The 23,370-nt window shown below is 40.5% G+C and overlaps 1 protein-coding gene across 2 annotated transcripts in view; it reads right to left on the bottom strand.

The window, feature by feature from the left end:
- The window catches only part of ATG2B (autophagy related 2B), a 516,631-nt gene that overhangs the window by 65,824 nt on the left and 427,437 nt on the right, over nucleotides 1–23,370 (bottom strand). For both annotated transcript variants that reach the window (XM_053697497.1, XM_053697498.1), the window contains exon 35: nucleotides 598–676. In XM_053697497.1, the coding sequence (XP_053553472.1) occupies nucleotides 598–676 (79 nt within the window). The remainder of the gene's footprint in view (nucleotides 1–597; nucleotides 677–23,370) is intronic.

The raw sequence follows: 23,370 nt of genomic DNA, 5'->3' as shown, positions 1-23,370 counted from the left end.
ACCACCTCATCCCGACCCTTCCCCAGAGCCCATCCTAAGTTGTATCATTTAACACAAATTTGCCTCTGAGAATCATGTTCTGCACCCATTCTGAATTTTGAAAGGGAAAGATCAATGCTTGTTGAATCTTCCTTGGCATGGAAAAGATATAGTTGTCCCATTTTTGAAAAATGCAAAAATTTCTGTCTCAGAGGTTATCAAGATATCAAACTGTTTTAACACTAATTTAGCGTGTATATTATTGAGAAATTCAGAGACGTTAGGGCTCTTTTTCGACTTTGAGGAGGAGAAGATAATATTTCTTGCAAAAATTATGTTTTTTTCACTAACAGAAGACTCTCTAAGAGAAATAATATCTTCCTTCTGGAGATGAATCTTAGAGAGCCAACATGACATTCTACCTCAAAAACTACTCAATTTCGGAAATTCCTGAATACAATGTAATAAATTAGCCTGGGGAAAACTACATCTGGAACATTCAAATGATTGAACAATTAATGTTGGACGTATTTCCCTAGCAACCGGGCAAACATAAAATAAACATTATTATGTAATTAAATCACTCATATACAATATGCAGAAGGTTTTGGTACTCACCTTCTGGATCAGGTGTAACTAATAATTCAACTTCTGTAGAAAGACTTGTGAAAAAATCCTTCAGAAAAAATAAGGCATCCTTCAGGGAAAAAACAAAACAAAATCAACACGTCAACATATGGTAATGCAGTTTCACAAAGACTGAGTTATTCCAGAGTGTTAGCAGCCATCTAAGAGCACCTCCTTTTTCAGGTTTATGGGTTAGTAAACAGATTTAAAAATAAATACATTTGTACTTAAACTGTATTCTAACTACAACATTTTTTTTTACAGACTTCTTTTAAGGACCACTAAACACAGAAGAATAGCATAATCAATTAAAGGGACATCCGAGCCAAAATTGTAATCTACATGGATACATTTCAGTTTTGAACAGAATAATTTTTGTAATATACATTTATAAGCAAAAAACAGAATTTATGCTTACCTGATAAATTACTTTCTCTTGCGGTGTATCCAGTCCACGGATTCATCCTTACTGGTGGGATATTCTCATTCCCTACAGGAAGTGGCAAAGAGAGCACACAGCAGAGCTGTCCAAATAGCTCCCCCCCCCAGCTCCACCCCCCAGTCATTCGACCGAAGGCTAGGAGAAAAGGAGAAACCATAGCGTGCAGTGGTGACTGTAGTTTAAACAAAAAATTTTTAACCTGACTTAATTGCCAGGGCGGGCCGTGGACTGGATACACCGCAATAGAAAGTAATTTATCAGGTAAGCATAAATTGTGTTTTCTCTTGCAAGGTGTATCCAGTCCACGGATTCATCCTTACTTGTGGGATACCAATACCAAAGCTTTAGGACACGGATGAAGGGAGGGAACAAGACAGGTAACCTAAACGGAAGGCACCACTGCTTGCAAAACCTTTCTCCCAAAAATAGCCTCCGAAGAAGCAAAAGTATCGAATTTGTAAAATTTGGCAAAAGTATGCAGTGAAGACTAAGTCGCTGCCTTACAAATCTGTTCAACTGAAGCCTCATTCTTGAAAGCCCATGTGGAAGCCACAGCTCTGGTAAAATGAGCTGTAATTCGTCCAGGAGGCTGCTGCCCAGCAGTCTCATAAGCCAATCGGATGATGCTTTTCAGCCAGAAGGAAAGAGAGGTAGCAGTCGCTTTCTGACCTCTCCTCTTACCAGAATAAACGACAAACAAGGATGATGTTTGTCTGAAATCTTTAGTTGCTTGTAAATAGAATTTCAAAGCACGAACCACATCAAGATTGTGTAATAGTCGTTCCTTCTTAGAAGCTGGATTAGGACACAGGGAAGGAACAATGATTTCCTGGTTAATATTCTTATTAGAAACAACCTTAGGAAGAAAACCAGGTTTGGTACGTAAAACTACCTTATCTGCATGGAACACCAGATAGGGTGAATTACACTGCAAAGCAGACAATTCAGAAACTCATCGAGCAGAAGATATAGCTACCAAAAACAAAACTTTCCAAGATAATAACTTAATATCTATGGAATGTAAAGGTTCAAACGGAACCCCTTGAAGAACTGAAAGAACTAAATTTAGACTCTATGGCAGAGCAACTGGTTTATAGACAGGCTTGATTCTGACTAAAGCCTGAGCAAACGCTTGAACGTCTGGTACCTCCGCCAGACGCTTGTGCAAAAGAATAGACAGAGCAGATATCTGTCCCTTTAAGGAACTAGCTGACAAACCTTTCTCCAATCCTTCTTGGAGAAAAGACAATATCCTTGGAATCCTAATCTTACTCCATGAGTAACCCTTGGATTCACACCAACAAAGATATTTCCGCCACATCTTATGGTAAATTTTCCTGGTGACAGGCTTTCTAGCCTGAATTAGAGTATCTATAACTGATTCAGAGAAACCACGCTTAGATAGAATTAAGTGTTCAATCTCCAAGTAGTCAGCCGCAGAGAAACTAGATTTGGATGCTTGAATGGACCCTGTATTAGAAGAACCTGCCTCATTGGCAGTGTCCATGGTGGGACAGATGACATGTCCACTAGGTCTGCATACCAAGTTATGCGTGGCCACGCAGGCGCTATCAGAATTACAGAAGCCTTCTCTTGCTTGATTCTGGCTACCAGACGAGGGAGAAGGGGAAACGGTGGAAAGACATAAGCCAGATTGAAGGACGAAGGCGCTACTAGAGCATCTATCAATGCCGCCTTGGGGTCCCTGGACCTGGATCCGTAGAAAGGAAGTTTGGAGTTCTGATGGGACGCCATCAGATCCAATTCTGGAATGCCCCATAGCTGGGTCAGCTGAGCAAAAACCTCCGGGTGGAGTTCCCACTCCCCCGGGTGAAAAGTCTGACGGCTTAGAAAATCCGCCTCCCAGTTGTCTACTCCTGGGATGTGAATTGCAGATAGATGGCAGGAGTGATCCTCCGCCCACCTGATTATTTTGGTGACTTCCTTCATCGCTAGGGAACTCTTTGTTCCCCCCTGATGATTGATATACGCCACAGTCGTGATGTTGTCCGACTGAAATCTGATGAATTTGGCCGCCGCTAGTTGAGGCCATGTCTGAAGCGAGTTGAAAATCGATCTCAGTTCCAAAATGTTTATCGGGAGAAGAGACTCTTCCCGAGACCATAAGCCCTGAGCTTTCAGGGACTCCCAGACCGCCCCCCAGCCTAACAGACTGGCATCGGTCGTTACAATGATCCACTCCGGTCTGCGGAAGTATATTCCCTGAGACAGGTGATCCTGAGACAACTACCAGAGAAGAGTCTCTGGTTTTCTGGTCCAGTTGTATTTGAGGAGACAAATCTGCATAATCTCCATTCCACTGTTTGAGCATGCACAGTTGCAGTGGTCTTAGATGTATTCGAGCAAAAGGGACTACGTCCATTGCCGCTACCATTAATCCGATTACCTCCATGCCCTGAGCTACAGAAGGCTGAGGAATGGAATGAAGAATTCGGCAGGTGGTTAAAAGCTTTAATTTTCTGACCTCCGTCAGAAATATTTTCATTTCTACCAAGTCTATTAATGTTCCCAGGAAGGGAACCCTTGTGAGCGGGGACAGAGAACTCTTTTCGGTGTTCACCTTCCACCCATGAGACCTTAGAAAGGCCAGAACAATCTCCGTATGAGCCTTGGCTCTGGGAAAAGACGACGCCTGTATTAAGATGTCGTCCAAATAAGGTGCTACTGCAATGCCCCGCGGTCTTAGTACCGCCAGAAGGGACCCTAGCACTTTTGTGAAAATTCTGGGAGCGGTGGCCAACCCGAAGGGAAGGGCCACGAACTGGTAATGCTTGTCCTGAAAGGCGAACCTTAGGAACTGATGATGATCTTTGTGGATAGGAATATGTAGGTACGCATCCTTTAGATCCACGGTAGTCATATATTGACCTTCCTGGATCATAGGTAAGATTGTCCGATTGGTCTCGATTTTGAATGATGGAACTCTGAGGAATTTGTTTAGAATTTTTAGATCCAGGATTGGCCTGAAAGTTCCTTCCTTTTTGGGGACCACAAACAGGTTTGGAAAAAACCCAGTCCTTGTTCTGTAATTGGAACTGGACATATCACTCCCATCTTGAGTAGATCTTTTACACAGCGTAAGAACGCCTCTTTCTTTGTCTGGTCTGTAGACCTTCCCCTTGGAGGGGAGTCCTTGAATTCTAGAAGATATCCCTGAGTAACGATCTCTAATGCCCAGGGATCGTGAACATCCCTTGCCCAAGCCTGAGCGAAGAGAGAGAGTCTGCCCCCTACCAGATCCGGTCCCGGATCGGGGGCTACCCCTTCATGCTGTCTTAGTAGCAGCTGCAGGCTTCTTGGCCTGTTTACCCTTGTTCCAGCCCTGCGAAGGCTTCCAGGTTGCCTTGGGCTGTGAAGCGTTAACCTCTTGCTTTGCGGTTGCAGAGGTTGAAGCAGGACCACTCCTGAAGTTGCGAAAGGAACGAAAATTAGCCTTGTTTTTAGCCTTAAAAAGCCTATCTTGTGGGAGAGCATGGCCCTTACCCCCGGTGATGTCCGAAATAATCTCTTTCAACTCTGGCCCGAAGAGGGTCTTTCCCTTGAAAGGGATATTTAGTAATTTTGATTTGGACGACACATCGGCTGACCATGACTTGAGCCAAAGCGCTCTGCGCGCCATAATGGCGAAACCTGAATTTTTTGCCGCTAACTTAGCTAATTGCAAAGCGGCATCTGTGATAAAAGAATTAGCCAGTTTTAAAGCTTTAATTCTGTCCATAATTTCGTCATATGATGTCACCCTCTGGAGCGATTCCTCCAGCGCCTCAAACCAGAAAGCCGCTGCAGTAGTTACAGGAATAATGCAGGCGATTGGTTGTAGAAGGAACCCTTGTTGAACAAAAATTTTCTTTAGTAAACCTTTTGATTGAAGATATAAAACTACAAATCTAACACCACATTCACTTTACCCTCCCGTGGAGATGCCCTACTGCTAGAGCGGCAAAGAGAATGACTGGGGGGTGGAGCTGGGGGGGAGCTGTATGGACAGCTCTGCTGTGTGCCACTTCCTGTAGGGAATGAGAATATCCCACAAGTAAGGATGAATCCGTGGACTGGATACACCTTGCAAGAGAAATGCTTCTAATAAAAGCTATTGCTGTTTCAAAAGTGTATTTAAGTATGCACCGTGCACCAGCATTTTAAACACAGCACTTGCTCAGAGAGACTAAGGTGCTTGTACCATCTGGCTATCCCCACTGGCTATCTGAGCTGCTCGAGTATTTAAAATGCTGGTGCACTGAGAATATCTATATATGCTTCAAATGCACGTGCAGAGACAAATATGAACACTAAAACAGTAATAACTTTTACTAGAAGCATTTTTGCCAATTCGTGTATATTAAAAATATGTTTCTATTCAAACATGTAATTAATCTATGTGCATTTAAATTTTGACTGGAATGTCCCTTTAATGTATAACAAAAAGATAATGCAAAAGCACTTAGTTCCATTTTAATTGAGTTGCAGATTTCTCTTTGACAAATATTTAAGTTAGTTAGAAAGGATAAAGTATGAAGCAATTTTAGCACTTCCTTTCAGGTGCTGGCTGCCAGCCCCGGTTCTCCCAAACTGTTATATTTATATTTAAGTTAGCTCTATCAAACATATCACAATATGCGTATATGTATATTCTGTGAACTATTGCACGTGCTCAGAAGGAGCTGGTGACTCAAAAAGTGTGCAAATAAAAAGATGTTGCACAAAAAAGGAATCGTGTGCTCTATCTCAATCATGAACGTTTAATTTAACTTTTAAAAGTAAAATACTCCATTATAAGCTCTGTAGCTCAGTTAGGGTCAGCGCCCTTTGTTATATATAGGGATTTTAAGGTAATTTAAAGTAAAACGTAGAAGGAAATTAAATATGTTTTAGTTAACTGAACTAAAAGTTTTAATTAAAAACAAAATTCTAAAAACAGGAATGGTAAAAAAACACTGTATACAGGAAACAGCTCTATCATTTAGTCTCTCAAGCATCTTTCTCACTGCGCCAATAATTGTTTAAATTATGTAAAACTCTAAACAGCAGCTCTCAAACCTGTAATATTATAGTATAATACATTATCTTTCCAAGTATATTTTAGGGATATACGTTAACAAATCATATCTAGTAAATCAAGGTGCCAAGCTGCCTTTTCTTTTGCTCATAAACTATAATATTATTGCACAGAATTGGGTAAATTAGAGTTAAAAAAATGAAACCTGAAGATTTAAATATAAAACTTAAATTTTTTAATTTATAAAAATCCACATAAATATCATATGTTCACATGCCAAGGAACGACAGCTACCATGTCTTGTGTATGTACACATTCTATCAGTTAACAATCAATTATACACAAAATAAATGAAATTTCTTAAATCCGAGAGTTTAAAAAATGCTTGGATTTACCATCACTAAAAATAAATAAGACTTTCAGTTATCAATTTGTAAAAAAAAAAAAAAAGGGTGCTTAACTTACCCTTTCTGTGCCGCGGCCTCCTCTCTAACCTCATCGGCTCAGGCCACCCATGGCACATCGCTCTTTTTTCTTAATGAAGTGACTTTTCCACTTCTAAACCAATAGCTGTGCTAGCATATAAAACAGTGTCATATGACTAGCACAGCTATTGGTTTAGAGGTGGAAATATCAGCTCATTGAAAAAAGGAAGTATGAGTTTAGTACCTTTTTTATTTTTACAAAGTAATCACTGAAAGTCCTGTTTATTTAGTGATGGTAAATCTTAACGTTTTTGAAATGCTCAGATTTACCATCATTTTAAGACACCAAAATCAGTTATGTGAAGATTACTTCTAAATGGCATTAAAGGGACATGAAAGTAAAAATCTTACTTTCATGAGTCAGAGTATACTTATATTATCAAACTGTCTTTGTGCTATATGTATCCTTTGTTGAACATGTAGAACATACCTGTCTCTTTAAAATGTGAACTTAGAAGTTAAATGGTGTCTGGGTGAAAGGACATAAAGGGTCCTGTAGCCCCTCCAGAAGTCCATTACCCACATTACATCCCAGACCACACAACAATGGCATTACAGCTAGTCTATCACAACAATAGTAGATCTTAAATTAGGCCTCCTGCTGTAACCCCCAATCAGCCATACATACACTCTAGATCTCAAAGGAAAATCTCACACCTGTTCCTGAAATCCCTCTGACCACATCAGATTAAACCCCTGGACCTTCATCCCTACTTAAGCAAATATGTGTACATTAGATATGAGGTGACCTCTGGCCCTGAAGCCCCACTAGAAGCCAAATACCCATGTCCCACTGCAGATGAGAACTACAGCTATACAGCCCCTCTAGAAGCTCCACACACCTATATTTTTGCCATCAGTGAAGACTCTTGGCCTTGTAATGCCCCCTCAGCCACATACCTACATAACTCAGTTCCTGGCCTTGCAACCCCTGTTAGCCACATGCCTACAACAGATTAGAACCCTAGTTCTGTAACCCCTTTAGAGGATCCATACCCTGCAACCTCTCTGAAATGCTTGCATTAGACCAAAATGGTTTTACAGCTCTTCTAGAGGTACTATGTGCATATCATACCTCAAACAGGATGCCATGCCCAAAAAGCAACTCTAGAACCCCATACCTACAACAGACTTCAGATCAGACACAAATGACCCAGCAGGCCCTCTGTCTGTAACATACCCACATCAGCTCCAGGGCAAAGCTATGCAGCCCTTTTACAGCCACATTATATACATTATTTAATTTCCTTAGATCAGACCACTGGCTACATACCCCCCCCCACATCCCATCTGAAAGCCCACCCCATATTAGATCAGATCCCTGGCCTTGCAGCCCCACATTCATATACAGTCATTACACCCTAAGATAAGATCCTAAGGCCTCTCTAGAAGATGTGCAGCCCCTCAAGTATGGCAGGACTCAGTTTAACCTGCAGCCCCTTTATCAGCCACTATTATTATTGTTATGCAAGACCCCCATCCCTGCAGTCTCTCTGTTAGTCCCATGCCTACTACATATTAAATCCATGCCTTGCAACACCTCTACCAGCTCTACGCCTACATCAGAGCAGTGTGCAGCCTGTTTATCCAGCATTGTGTGCAGAAGCCTGTTGTACAGGGGCAATTAGAGGAGGAGACCACTGGGACTGGCAGTTATACTGCCCAACTGCTATGCAATTAGTGGGTGAGGTAGTGGGTGTGGTGTGTGCGTGTGATGGGTGGGATTAGAAGTGCAAAGTAACATTATTGCCTGGCTAGTAGCTTAGGACTTGCAATTGTCAGCTCTTATATATACCCCCATTACAAAAAAATGGATGTTTTGTTTTTTAAGCACGCTTGGAGGGTATGGCACTGGCATCTCTTCCCTATCTTAGCTCACCAATAAAGCTGATCATGCCTCTCCCAAATGGTAGTATAATAGTAGTATGGCCACAACATGACACAATTATGCTAGAGTCTTTAAACATGTTAGAGGAATTATCAGACTTTGAATCGCCTGGTTAACATGTCATAGATGATGCAATGGCAACATATTAAAGCGAAAGAAAACTTATTTACTGGCACATTTTCCTGGATTTGTTTTATTAGTTTTAGCTTTCTTAACAAGCAGATCATTACTTTCAGCCTTCATGTATTTCTTGGTGAAAAAAGACAAAAAATATATTTCAAAGATGTCAAATAACTCTTGGAAGAAAGAAATCATAATTTCAGGATAAAAATAAACCTTATGGACAATATTTTATACCAACGTCAAACCGTTCTAATTTGTAAAACTGAAGGGATTAACTAAAGCTTTCATTGAAAAGGCTTTGGCCAAATGATTTATCGCTGACATTTAGCAGATAATTGAAGAAAGACAGATTCATATTGTTAATAAAAGATCTAAAAAAAGTCAGGAGGTGTTAGAGGTAAAACTCACTTGTAATTCAGCTTCCAATAAGTTTACAAAATATATATTTTTTCCACATACAGAAGCGTAGCTTCTTGTGTATGATATTCCATATTTACATATACAGTATATATATATATATATATATATATATATATATATATATATATATATATATATATATATATATATATATATATACACACACACACATACCGTATTGTTCCGAGTATAGGCCGCTCCTGATTATAAGCCGCACCCTTAAAGTTTGGTGCCATTTTAAAGAAATTACATTTTTAACTTTTTTTTAACTTAAGTAGATGATAAAAATGATTCTTTATTCCATGGTACGTTAAAAAACTCTTGCTAAAGGATACAATGGTCAATCCTTTTGATAAAACAAAATGATGTATTAATTTTATGTGGGCGATCTCAGAACTCTCATTAACATATCTTATTTTTCATACCTTAAATAAGCAACATTTTTATAATCAGTAAAATGCTTTTTTAATACACTTTGTTAAGTGAACTGAAATAGATTAATCACATCAATGTACCATGAGCCCCTTGGCTGTCGAAGAGTGGTGCAACACTTTGTTTAACAAAACACTGCAGCTTTCTTTGAAAGTTAAGCAATTAAGCTATGATTAAAAAAGCTATGGAGACTTGACTTTATTTGGGGACTACAAGGAATCCCCTCTACTGACTGGAGGCTCTCTCCCTTTGACGTCTCTTGTTCTGCTTTCTCCGTTACCTGCTAGCTGAAGCTCTTAAACAGCTTGGCAATCAAATACACCTTCACAGGGCTTGTACCGCTGTAAACTCCTGGCTTTACATCCACGTCTGCTTCTGACTTCTCCGTTACCTGCTAGCTGAGACGGAGTTGCCTGCCTAACTAAGGACACATCCCCCAATGAGATTGCGGGATTGGTTCTTCATCCAAGAAATGTCACAGCCAAGCCAAAGAGGACACTGAATGCCAAGAACGGGAGGGTAAGAGGCGGCCCAAACTGAGGGCACCAGGACTGAACCACATCCCATAAATAAAAATAAAGTCCCACTTCATCCAAAAGCAGGGAGCAAAAACATGAATAATAAAGGGAGCCAAGGACACAAACGACAGTCCCAAGCCTGGGTAAAACCCACACGCAACACCACCGAGCCAAACAGGACTCGAAACGCACTATCAGTCACTATTATTATTATGTAAGACCCCAATCCCTGCAGTCTCTCTGTTAGTCCCATGCCTATTACATATTAAATCCATACCTTGCAACACCTCTACCAGATCTATGCCTACATCAGAGCAGTGTGCAGCCTGTTTCTCCAGCATTGTGTGCAGAAGCCTGTTGTACAGGGGCAATTAGAGGAGACCACTGGGCCTGGCAGTTATACTGCCCAACTTCTATGCAATTAGTGGGTGAGGTAGTGGGTGTGGTGTGAGTGTGTGATGGGTGGGATTAGAAGTGCTAAGTAACATTTTTGCCTGGCTAGTAGCTTAGGACTTGAAATTGTCAGCTCTGATATATACCCCATTACAAAAAAATGGCTGTTTTGTTTTTTAAGCACGCTTGGAGGGTATGGCACTGGCATCTCTTCCCTATCTTATCTCCCCAACAAAGCTGATGATGCCTCTCCCAAATGGTAGTACAATAGTAGTATGGTCACAACATGACACAATTATACTAGAATCAAAGGGGGAAGGGGGAGAAAACTGGACAAGAAGGGGTTAATAAGCACTCATTCCTATATTAAATGGTGACTAAATTGAAACATTCAACTAATACATTGGAAGTAAATTAAGTTAAAACTTATTTAAATTTATTAAACCACTAAAAGAGAGTGTGATAAGAATGAACACTCTCACATATACCTAAATAGCTCCACACTCGCACTAGACACTCACACTAATAACACAGATGCTGCAATATACCCAGACAATGCCACACAGACTCAACCACCCCCCTGTATTCCTGGCCAGTAACAGGATACGCTGGCTTCAGGTGACAGGGATGGTTTATGTACTGAGTGACATGTCCCTTGCAGCTGTTATATATTTCGTGAGTGTCAAAAAAATAGAAAATATAAAAACACTATGCTTAACTAAGCATACAAATGTGCTTCGCACAAACGCGTTTCGGGCGAGTGGCGGCCTTTCTCAATGCGCTAACTTCGAATTGACAAGACGAGTGTCTCATTATTGGTGCCTTATGTATATATCTGCTGTTTCAATTACCCAATCGCAGCATGCATAATGCGCACGCCCACCTCAAAGCCAATCCTGCGCTGTTTACTATGCGCGTGTCATGGATTGAGAGTCATTATGCGATTGGTCACTAATGAAACCTTTTCAGCCAATCCCTAATGACCTTCTGTTTCCTATGGTCAGTATATGGAATGGATGTTACGATAGCTTTGGATAAGGTCACTATAAGTAGTGCAATTCTATGTGCACACAGAGATTTAAATTCCTAGTGCCAGTTATGTGTTAAGGACCAGAGCGTTAGCATTTACGGTGTACATATAATATATACACACAGCATGCCACACGATTCTGTATCATGGATCATAATTATGGCTCAATGTTAAATAAATGTGAATAGCGCTAACGTGGATTGCATAAAGCATTCATTTACAGGTAAATACAACAGGATAATAAAGATGTGTGGAGTTTTAACTGTCTCATTTATAGAGATCGTTGCTCACTATATCATAAATATCAAAAATATAGCAAATGCCCATATATGATGAAAATTATGAGTCATCACTACATAGATGTTATATCGTAACACAGACTAGAAGGCAACACTGTACTCATGAGAATAGAAATAAAAAAAATAAAAAAATCAATCAAAAATCCTGATAAATGTCATCACACTTAAAATATTACATCATCACACACACCAAAAAGCCACAGCATGCCCATAAAAATAGAGAACCAAACTAACGTAAAGGTTCCCCATGAGGTAATTGTGTAATGTGTGGAGTAATACAAGATAAATAACCCCATGTATGCTGGGATCTGTTGTGAGCAGTTTGGCATTTATCATGAATACATCTCATAATAATTGATTATTTATATAGAGACAGACAAAAGGCAAGCCAATATGAACTCAGTGATTTTGTGATATGACTTACATTTAATATTGCAAAAGAAATTTTATATTGGCACTGTGAATATAATGATAGAAAAAAAAAGGGAATATAGTAATCCCTGGTGCTGACCATTAAATAAGTATATAATAATAAGGGAAGGGGAAAGACAAGGACAAGAAGGGGTTAAATAGCACTCATTTCCTATGTAGAAGGTAGTAGCATTGAAATTATTCAACTACTATGTGTGTAAATCAGTTAAAAAAACCTTACTTTATTAATCACTATTATAAACCAAACTAATAAATATACAGAACCCCTAACAAATGCTTGTGCACAAATAGACTGCAGCACCCAGAGATAGAATGCAGCTCAAACCACCCCCCTGTATTCCTGGCCGGTAACAGGATACGCCGGCTTCAGGTGCCAGGGATGGCTGAGTGCTCCTATAAAATCTCGTGCAATCTATTGCTAAGCGTAGGAGCGATATAATTAGTATTAAAAACAAAGCCAAACTAAAGTAGTTAAGCTAGAGTGAGCACACAAACGCGTTTCGGCCGAGTAGCGGCCTTTCTCAATGTGTTATTTTAAAAAATGACAAGCCGAGTGTGAAGCTGAAACCGCTTTAAATAGCCCGGTTCTGTATAGCAGGGACCAATGGGGGCGCGATAATTGCATACGCCCCCTTCAGAACCAATCATCAGTGCTGTGCTGCACACATATGTTTCATTGGTACATTATTCCGGAATGGCTGTGATAACATTGTTACTATCCAATCAGGATTCACCCATATTATTTATGTTGTTATGCTTAGCACTGTATTACAGAAAGGACTGATAATATAGCGATTATTTTACTTCACTTATTTATATCTCTTATCCTTGCGTGCACCCTTTAAAGAAAAAATCTACTTTAATCGGTATCGAGTACAGAATGGCCGCGATTTAGAGAGATGGATTATATTAACCCTTACTACTCTCTGTGATTCTACTCGATACCGTATTATTATCCCCATTACCGTTCCCTATTATTGTGCACGTGACCATTAACTGTAATCACTACATATTCCACACAATGGCAGCCTTTAATTTGGGGGCAGAAATGCTCCAGTGGTCTGAAGATATCAAAAAACTGACAGTTGAATTACAAAGTAAAAGCACTATAGATAGTGCTAATTTGGGGGAATGGTTATTATCTCTAAAAAAATTTGAAACGTATTCGCAAACGTCAGATTAAAAGACAGTGGAACATAGGAATGTTTAATTTTTATAATGACAACCAGGTAATACCTAGGGGTTTGAGACTCAAATTATTCCCAGCATTCCAAGATCTGAAACCCACGTTAAAATCTAAGTGGGAAGAGGCATTAACTGAATGCTCATTGAAACTTATAGGCTATCTCATAGAGCATGAGAAAGATAAGTTAAATGAATTGAATGAGGAAATAACTAAAATTGGTGAGGAATTAAAACAATAAGAACTAAAAGAGGAGTTTCAAAAGTCTTATACTAAAACAAAAGAAGAAGTTGACAGGTTTGCAAAATACATTGCTAATAAAAAAGAAAAGAAAATAGAGAGGGACTTGACAGACTATGCAAACAAATCTGTGTATATGTGGAATACGAACAAATCCACTATCATAGATTCTGATTACTCTGACAAGGATTGTGATATTACAGATGGCGATAACTCAGAAGATGAGTTAAGACCTAAACCAATCCTTAAAAACAGAATTTATGTTTACCTGATAAATTACTTTCTCCAACGGTGTGTCCGGTCCACGGCGTCATCCTTACTTGTGGGATATTCTCTTCCCCAACAGGAAATGGCAAAGAGCCCAGCAAAGCTGGTCACATGATCCCTCCTAGGCTCCGCCTACCCCAGTCATTCGACCGACGTTAAGGAGGAATATTTGCATAGGAGAAACCATATGGTACCGTGGTGACTGTAGTTAAAGAAAATAAAATATCAGACCTGATTAAAAAAAAAACCAGGGCGGGCCGTGGACCGGACACACCGTTGGAGAAAGTAATTTATCAGGTAAACATAAATTCTGTTTTCTCCAACATAGGTGTGTCCGGTCCACGGCGTCATCCTTACTTGTGGGAACCAATACCAAAGCTTTAGGACACGGATGAAGGGAGGGAGCAAATCAGGTCACCTAAATGGAAGGCACCACGGCTTGCAAAACCTTTCTCCCAAAAATAGCCTCAGAAGAAGCAAAAGTATCAAACTTGTAAAATTTGGTAAAAGTGTGCAGTGAAGACCAAGTCGCTGCCCTACATATCTGATCAACAGAAGCCTCGTTCTTGAAGGCCCATGTGGAAGCCACAGCCCTAGTGGAATGAGCTGTGATTCTTTCGGGAGGCTGCCGTCCTGCAGTCTCGTAAGCCAATCTGATGATGCTTTTAATCCAAAAGGAGAGAGAGGTAGAAGTTGCTTTTTGACCTCTCCTTTTACCGGAGTAAACAACAAACAAGGAAGATGTTTGTCTAAAATCCTTTGTAGCATCTAAATAGAATTTTAGAGCGCGAACAACATCCAAATTGTGCAACAAACGTTCCTTCTTTGAAACTGGTTTCGGACACAGAGAAGGTACGATAATCTCCTGGTTAATGTTTTTGTTAGAAACAACTTTTGGAAGAAAACCAGGTTTAGTACGTAAAACCACCTTATCTGCATGGAACACCAGATAAGGAGGAGAACACTGCAGAGCAGATAATTCTGAAACTCTTCTAGCAGAAGAAATTGCAACTAAAAACAAAACTTTCCAAGATAATAACTTAATATCAACGGAATGTAAGGGTTCAAACGGAACCCCCTGAAGAACTGAAAGAACTAAATTGAGACTCCAAGGAGGAGTCAAAGGTTTGTAAACAGGCTTAATTCTAACCAGAGCCTGAACAAAAGCTTGAACATCTGGCACAGCTGCCAGCTTTTTGTGAAGTAACACAGACAAGGCAGAAATCTGTCCCTTCAGGGAACTTGCAGATAATCCTTTTTCTAATCCGTCTTGAAGGAAGGATAAAATCTTAGGAATCTTAACCTTGTCCCAAGGGAATCCTTTAGATTCACACCAACAGATATATTTTTTCCAAATCTTGTGGTAAATCTTTCTAGTTACAGGCTTTCTGGCCTGAACAAGAGTATCAATAACAGAATCTGAGAATCCTCGCTTCGATAGAATCAAGCGTTCAATCTCCAAGCAGTCAGCTGGAGTGAAACCAGATTCGGATGTTCGAACGGACCCTGAACAAGAAGGTCTCGTCTCAAAGGTAGCTTCCAAGGTGGAGCCGATGACATATTCACCAGATCTGCATACCAAGTCCTGCGTGGCCACGCAGGAGCTATCAAGATCACCGACGCCCTCTCCTGATTGATCCTGGCTACCAGCCTGGGGATGAGAGGAAACGGCGGGAACACATAAGCTAGTTTGAAGGTCCAAGGTGCTACTAGTGCATCCACTAGAGCCGCCTTGGGATCCCTGGATCTGGACCCGTAGCAAGGAACTTTGCAGTTCTGACGAGAGGCCATTAGATCCATGTCTGGAATGCCCCACCGCTGGGTGACTTGGGCAAAGATTTCCGGATGGAGTTCCCACTCCCCCGGATGCAATGTCTGACGACTCAGAAAATCCGCTTCCCAATTTTCCACTCCTGGGATGTGGATAGCAGACAGGTGGCAGGAGTGAGACTCCGCCCATAGAATGATTTTGGTCACTTCTTCCATCGCTAGGGAACTCCTTGTTCCCCCCTGATGGTTGATGTACGCAACAGTCGTCATGTTGTCTGATTGAAACCGTATGAACTTGGTCCTCGCTAGCTGAGGCCAAGCCTTGAGAGCATTGAATATCGCTCTCAGCTCCAGAATATTTATCGGTAGAAGAGATTCTTCCCGAGACCAAAGACCCTGAGCTTTCAGGGATCCCCAGACCGCGCCCCAGCCCATCAGACTGGCGTCGGTCGTGACAATGACCCACTCTGGTCTGCGGAACGTCATCCCTTGTGACAGATTGTCCAGGGACAGCCACCAACGGAGTGAGTCTCTGGTCCTCTGATTTACTTGTATCTTCGGAGACAAGTCTGTATAGTCCCCATTCCACTGACTGAGCATGCACAGTTGTAATGGTCTTAGATGAATGCGCGCAAAAGGAACTATGTCCATTGCCGCTACCATCAACCCGATCACTTCCATGCACTGAGCTATGGAAGGAAGAGGAACGGAATGAAGTATCCGACAAGAGTCTAGAAGTTTTGTTTTTCTGGCCTCTGTTAGAAAGATCCTCATTTCTAAGGAGTCTATAATTGTTCCCAAGAAGGGAACCCTTGTTGACGGGGATAGAGAACTCTTTTCCACGTTCACTTTCCAGCCGTGAGATCTGAGAAAGGCCAGGACGATGTCCGTGTGAGCCTTTGCTTGAGGAAGGGACGACGCTTGAATCAGAATGTCGTCCAGGTAAGGTACTACTGCAATGCCCCTTGGTCTTAGCACCGCTAGAAGGGACCCTAGTACCTTTGTGAAAATCCTTGGAGCAGTGGCTAATCCGAAAGGAAGCGCCACGAACTGGTAATGTTTGTCCAGGAATGCGAACCTTAGGAACCGATGATGTTCCTTGTGGATAGGAATATGTAGATACGCATCCTTTAAATCCACCGTGGTCATGAATTGACCTTCCTGGATGGAAGGAAGAATAGTTCGAATGGTTTCCATCTTGAACGATGGAACCTTGAGAAACTTGTTTAAGATCTTGAGATCTAAGATTGGTCTGAACGTTCCCTCTTTTTTGGGAACTATGAACAGATTGGAGTAGAACCCCATCCCTTGTTCTCTTAGTGGAACAGGATGAATCACTCCCATTTTTAACAGGTCTTCTACACAATGTAAGAACGCCTGTCCTTTTATGTGGTCTGAAGACAACTGAGACCTGTGGAACCTCCCCCTTGGGGGAAGTCCCTTGAATTCCAGAAGATAACCCTGGGAGACTATTTCTAGCGCCCAAGGATCCAGAACATCTCTTGCCCAAGCCTGAGCGAAGAGAGAGAGTCTGCCCCCCACCAGATCCGGTCCCGGATCGGGGGCCAATATTTCATGCTGTCTTGGTAGCAGTGGCAGGTTTCTTGGCCTGCTTTCCCTTGTTCCAGCCTTGCATTGGTCTCCAAGCTGGCTTGGCTTGAGAAGTATTACCCTCTTGCTTAGAGGACGTAGCACTTTGGGCTGGTCCGTTTTTTACGAAAGGGACGAAAATTAGGTCTATTTTTCGCCTTGAAAGGCCGATCCTGAGGAAGGGCGTGGCCCTTACCCCCAGTGATATCAGAGATAATCTCTTTCAAGTCAGGGCCAAACAGCGTTTTCCCCTTGAAAGGAATGTTTAGTAGCTTGTTCTTGGAAGACGCATCAGCCGACCAAGATTTCAACCAAAGCGCTCTGCGCGCCACAATAGCAAACCCAGAATTCTTAGCCGCTAACCTAGCCAATTGCAAAGTGGCGTCTAGGGTGAAAGAATTAGCCAATTTGAGAGCATTGATTCTGTCCATAATCTCCTCATAAGGAGGAGAATCACTATCGAGCGCCTTTATCAGCTCATCAAACCAGAAACATGCGGCTGTAGTGACAGGGACAATGCATGAAATTGGTTGTAGAAGGTAACCCTGCTGAACAAACATCTTTTTAAGCAAACCTTCTAATTTTTTATCCATAGGATCTTTGAAAGCACAACTATCCTCTATGGGTATAGTGGTGCGTTTGTTTAAAGTAGAAACCGCTCCCTCGACCTTGGGGACTGTCTGCCATAAGTCCTTTCTGGGGTCGACCATAGGAAACAATTTTTTAAATATGGGGGGAGGGACGAAAGGAATACCGGGCCTTTCCCATTCTTTATTAACAATGTCCGCCACCCGCTTGGGTATAGGAAAAGCTTCTGGGAGCCCCGGCACCTCTAGGAACTTGTCCATTTTACATAGTTTCTCTGGGATGACCAACTTTTCACAATCATCCAGAGTGGATAATACCTCCTTAAGCAGAATGCGGAGATGTTCCAACTTAAATTTAAATGCAATTACATCAGGTTCAGCCTGTTGAGAAATGTTCCCTGAATCAGTAATTTCTCCCTCAGACAAAACCTCCCTGGCCCCCTCAGATTGGGTTAGGGGCCCTTCAGAGATATTAATATCAGCGTCGTCATGCTCTTCAGTAACTAAAACAGAGCAGCCACGCTTACGCTGACAAGGGTTCATTTTGGCTAAAATGTTTTTGACAGAATTATCCATTACAGCCGTTAATTGTTGCATAGTAAGGAGTATTGGCGCGCTAGATGTACTAGGGGCCTCCTGAGTGGGCAAGACTCGTGTAGACGAAGGAGGGAATGATGCAGTACCATGCTTACTCCCCTCACTTGAGGAATCATCTTGGGCATCATTGTCATTATCACATAAATCACATTTATTTAAATGAACAGGAATTCTGGCTTCCCCACATTCAGAACACAGTCTATCTGGTAGTTCAGACATGTTAAACAGGCATAAACTTGATAATAAAGTACAAAAAACGTTTTAAAATAAAACCGTTACTGTCACTTTAAATTTTAAACTGAACACACTTTATTACTGCAATTGCGAAAAAACATGAAGGAATTGTACAAAATTCACCAAATTTTCACCACAGTGTCTTAAAGCCTTAAAAGTATTGCACACCAAATTTGGAAGCTTTAACCCTTAAAATAACGGAACCGGAGCCGTTTTAACACTTTAACCCCTTTACAGTCCCTGGTATCTGCTTTGCTGAGACCCAACCAAACCCAAAGGGGAATACGATACCAAATGACGCCTTCAGAAAGTCTTTTCTAAATATCAGAGCTCCTCTCACATGCGACTGCATGCCATGCCTCTCAAAAACAAGTGCGCCACACCGGCGCGAAAATGAGGCTCTGCTTATGCTTTGGGAAAGCCCCTAAGAATAAGGTGTCTAATACAGTGCCTGCCGACATTATAATATCAATATACCCAGATAAAATGATTCCTCAAGGCTAAATATGTGTTAATAATGAATCGATTTAGCCCAGAAAAGTCTACAGTGTTAATAAGCCCTTGTGAAGCCCTTATTTACCATCGTAATAAACATGGCTTACCGGATCCCATAGGGAAAATGACAGCTTCCAGCATTACATCGTCTTGTTAGAATGTGTCATACCTCAAGCAGCAAGAGACTGCACACTGTTCCCCCAACTGAAGTTAATTGCTCTCAACAGTCCTGTGTGGAACAGCCATGGATTTTAGTTACGGTTGCTAAAATCATTTTCCTCATACAAACAGAAATCTTCATCTCTTTTCTGTTTCTGAGTAAATAGTACATACCAGCACTATTTCAAAATAACAAACTCTTGATTGAATAATAAAAACTACAGTTAAACACTAAAAAACTCTAAGCCATCTCCGTGGAGATGTTGCCTGTACAACGGCAAAGAGAATGACTGGGGTAGGCGGAGCCTAGGAGGGATCATGTGACCAGCTTTGCTGGGCTCTTTGCCATTTCCTGTTGGGGAAGAGAATATCCCACAAGTAAGGATGACGCCGTGGACCGGACACACCTATGTTGGAGAAAGAAGAATCACCCCACATAACACTAATGGAGATATCCCTTTAGGCGGAGAATCCGTAGGGGCAGGGGTAAACAAACCCAGAACAAGGAAACAAGTCCAGTTCCACCAAAAACCATTCACCAAAAAGAAACAATCCAAAAAGAACTGAATATTATTAATCTTTCAGACAGAGCTTTAACTGAAATACAAATTTCAGTATTGAAAAAAGGCTTGTCATTTGTTCCAACAGCTACACTAGACAAGTTTGAAACCATTAAAGACGTACACCTTTTTACACGTAAATTACTGCTTAAGAAATACTTTGCACCTAATAGAGAAATAGAAGGTTTAAATGCTGATGATGCTACTGCTATCAGAAACCTAATATCTTTATTAGAAGACTCAGAAACTAATCCAAATGAGATAACAGATAAGGATAATAAATGGCGTGAAATTTTAAAGACCAAATCTAGCTTTATACCACCAACAAGTACTTCTCACAACACTATTACATTCTTAGATTTAGTATGCAAGGACATATTAGCTATCTCCTCAGATATTGATAAATCATTGAATAATCTATCTGAAGAAGAGAAACTTGCACTAAAATCAATAAATCAATGGACTGATGTCCAAATCAAACAGAGTGATAAAGGTGGGAATATTGTTATATGGCCTACCGAAATGTATATAGCAGAGGTCAAGAAACAACTCCATAATCCTAAAAACTATAAAAATCTCTTTGGAAATCCAACAGAAGATTTTCTTAAACAGTACAACAGATTAATTAAACAGGCAACAGCTGAAGGCATTATTGACAAAAAGGAATTTCAATACTTAGATGTCAAAAACCCCAAGATAGCAACGCTCTATCTACTACCCAAAATCCACAAAAATCAGAAATGCCCTCCAGGGAGACCCATTGTCTCGGGCATTGGGTCCCTAACGGAGAAGGCCTCTAAATATGTGGATGCAAGACTAAGGTACATTGTAGATTCATTGCCCTCCTACACGAAGGACACAATGCACATTCTCAATAAGATAAACACACTGACTATAACCCCTCAATCGATTCTCGTCACTTGTGACGTGGAGTCACTGTATACAAGCATTGACAAACAATGGGGATGTAGAGCTGTTTCCCACTTTCTAACAAAGAATCATACTTTATCCAATGAATCCAAACAATTCATTTTGGATCTACTGGAATTCACTTTGGATCATAATTACTTTGTTTTTGATGGGAGATTTTATTTGCAGCTGTGTGAAACAGCAATGGGGACCTCTTGTGCCCCTACTTATGCAAATATATACCTGGGCTGGTGGGAGGAAACTGTAGTTTTTAACAGCAATCTCCTACAGTATACCAAATACATTACCCACTGGTCCAGGTATATAGATGACATTTTCTTCGTGTGGGAGGGATCTATAGAAACACTCAATGAGTTCATTTCGCTCCTTAACAACAATTCTTTTGGGCTTTTTCTAACTATGACACAGGATTACCACAAGGTGGAGTTCCTGGACTTAGTTATTAAGAAAGTGAATGACCACTTAGAAACAGATTCCTTTAGGAAACCGACTGCAACAAATAACATTTTGCATGCGCAGAGCTTTCATCATCCAAACACAATAAAAAGCCTGCCAATAGGAGAATACCTAAGGATCCGCAGGAATAGTTCATCCATTGAATCATTCCAAAAAGCAGCAAATGAACTAAGAGACAGATTGCTACAACGAGGGTATTCAAAGAAATCCTTAAAGAGAGCCTATCAGCGAGCAATAAATAAGAATAGACAGGAACTATTAGAACCCAAAAAATCAGAGGATAATCTCAACTCTGTGAGATTTATCTCAACTTATTCCAGTCAAAGCAATCAAGTATCCAACATAATACTCAAACACTGGCATATTTTACAATCTGATGACCAGTTAAACTCTATAATCCCTACAAAACCCCAATTCACATATAGAAGAGCAGGCAACCTGAGTGACCGGTTAACCCAAAGCCATTTTGATAGAAATGCAAAAAAAACCCCTCTTTACAAAGGTTCGATAGCATGTGGAAACTGTAAAATATGTACACACATGGTAAAAAAGAAAGCAATGATGGACAGATTCAATAAACGGTGGACTATTCAGAGCCACATAAATTGCAAAACTCCTAATGTCATATACTGCTTAACCTGCAGCTGTAATTTATTATATGTAGGTATGACCACAAGACCAATGGGAAAGAGGATGACGGAACATCTTAGTAATATTCGAAATGCTGCGAAAGATATTGAAAATGGCAAACAAATTACAAGTGTTGCTAGACATTTCTTATACCATCATAAGGGTAAAACCAGTACATTCAGATGTTGGGGTTTAGAAAGCCTACGCCCCAGCATTCGTGGAGGAAATATAGAAACAATTTTGCTCCAAAAAGAAGCAAAATGGATATTTAATCTGGATTGTGTGATGCCACAGGGCATGAATGAGAATAATAAATTTTGGGTCTTCCTGTGAATTCAATACAACTGTAAATAAGTCTGTAAATAATAGTGTACATATGTAAGAGTTTCATAAAATATCTCTATCTAGACGTGCACCCAGAATTCCCAAGTTAAAGATTTTTTGGATCATAACAATATATGTTGAAAATCAATGAGACAAGAAGTCTATATGAACTATTGATATATGCTTTAGTATATGTTTTGTTTTCAAACCTAAAAATAAACCTAAGTATAGATGAGAGACGTAACTAAATCTTCAAGGGATTGACCTAGGTACATAGAAGATGTTTCATTTGTGTGAGATAACAAACATTCTGAATCTATCTCATACTACAATAAACAAAAATATTATTTATCTAGGTGGTGTTTCGCAATCACAAGATAATAAAAACCTTGTTTGATTAACATCATAATACTATCAGGTTAACCATGTTTTTAGTTTGATCGAAGGCAATTCATGTTCATAATGTTTTTAATCTTGTCCTACATGAACAGGATAATAGAATATTGTGACTAATGTGCATAGGTAAAAGTCATAGTATACCCTGAGTCTGTGTCAATGGTGCACAGCTCACATTTTCATGTCTGACTAACAACATTGATCTTCTAGGATACGATATCCATAATGCCTTTCACTAATGGGGATAATAATACGGTATCGAGTAGAATCACAGAGAGTAGTAAGGGTTAATATAATCCATCTCTCTAAATCGCGGCCATTCTGTACTCGATACCGATTAAAGTAGATTTTTTCTTTAAAGGGTGCACGCAAGGATAAGAGATATAAATAAGTGAAGTAAAATAATCGCTATATTATCAGTCCTTTCTGTAATACAGTGCTAAGCATAACAACATAAATAATATGGGTGAATCCTGATTGGATAGTAACAATGTTATCACAGCCATTCCGGAATAATGTACCAATGAAACATATGTGTGCAGCACAGCACTGATGATTGGTTCTGAAGGGGGCGTATGCAATTATCGCGCCCCCATTGGTCCCTGCTATACAGAACCGGGCTATTTAAAGCGGTTTCAGCTTCACACTCGGCTTGTCATTTTTTAAAATAACACATTGAGAAAGGCCGCTACTCGGCCGAAACGTGTTTGTGTGCTCACTCTAGCTTAACTACTTTAGTTTGGCTTTGTTTTTAATACTAATTATATCGCTCCTACGCTTAGCAATAGATTGCACGAGATTTTATAGGAGCACTCAGCCATCCCTGGCACCTGAAGCCGGCGTATCCTGTTACCGGCCAGGAATACA

Source organism: Bombina bombina, chromosome 1 (assembly GCF_027579735.1).
Source record: "Bombina bombina isolate aBomBom1 chromosome 1, aBomBom1.pri, whole genome shotgun sequence".
NCBI lineage: Eukaryota > Metazoa > Chordata > Amphibia > Anura > Bombinatoridae > Bombina > Bombina bombina.
This window is presented reverse-complemented; position numbering and strand designations above follow the sequence as displayed.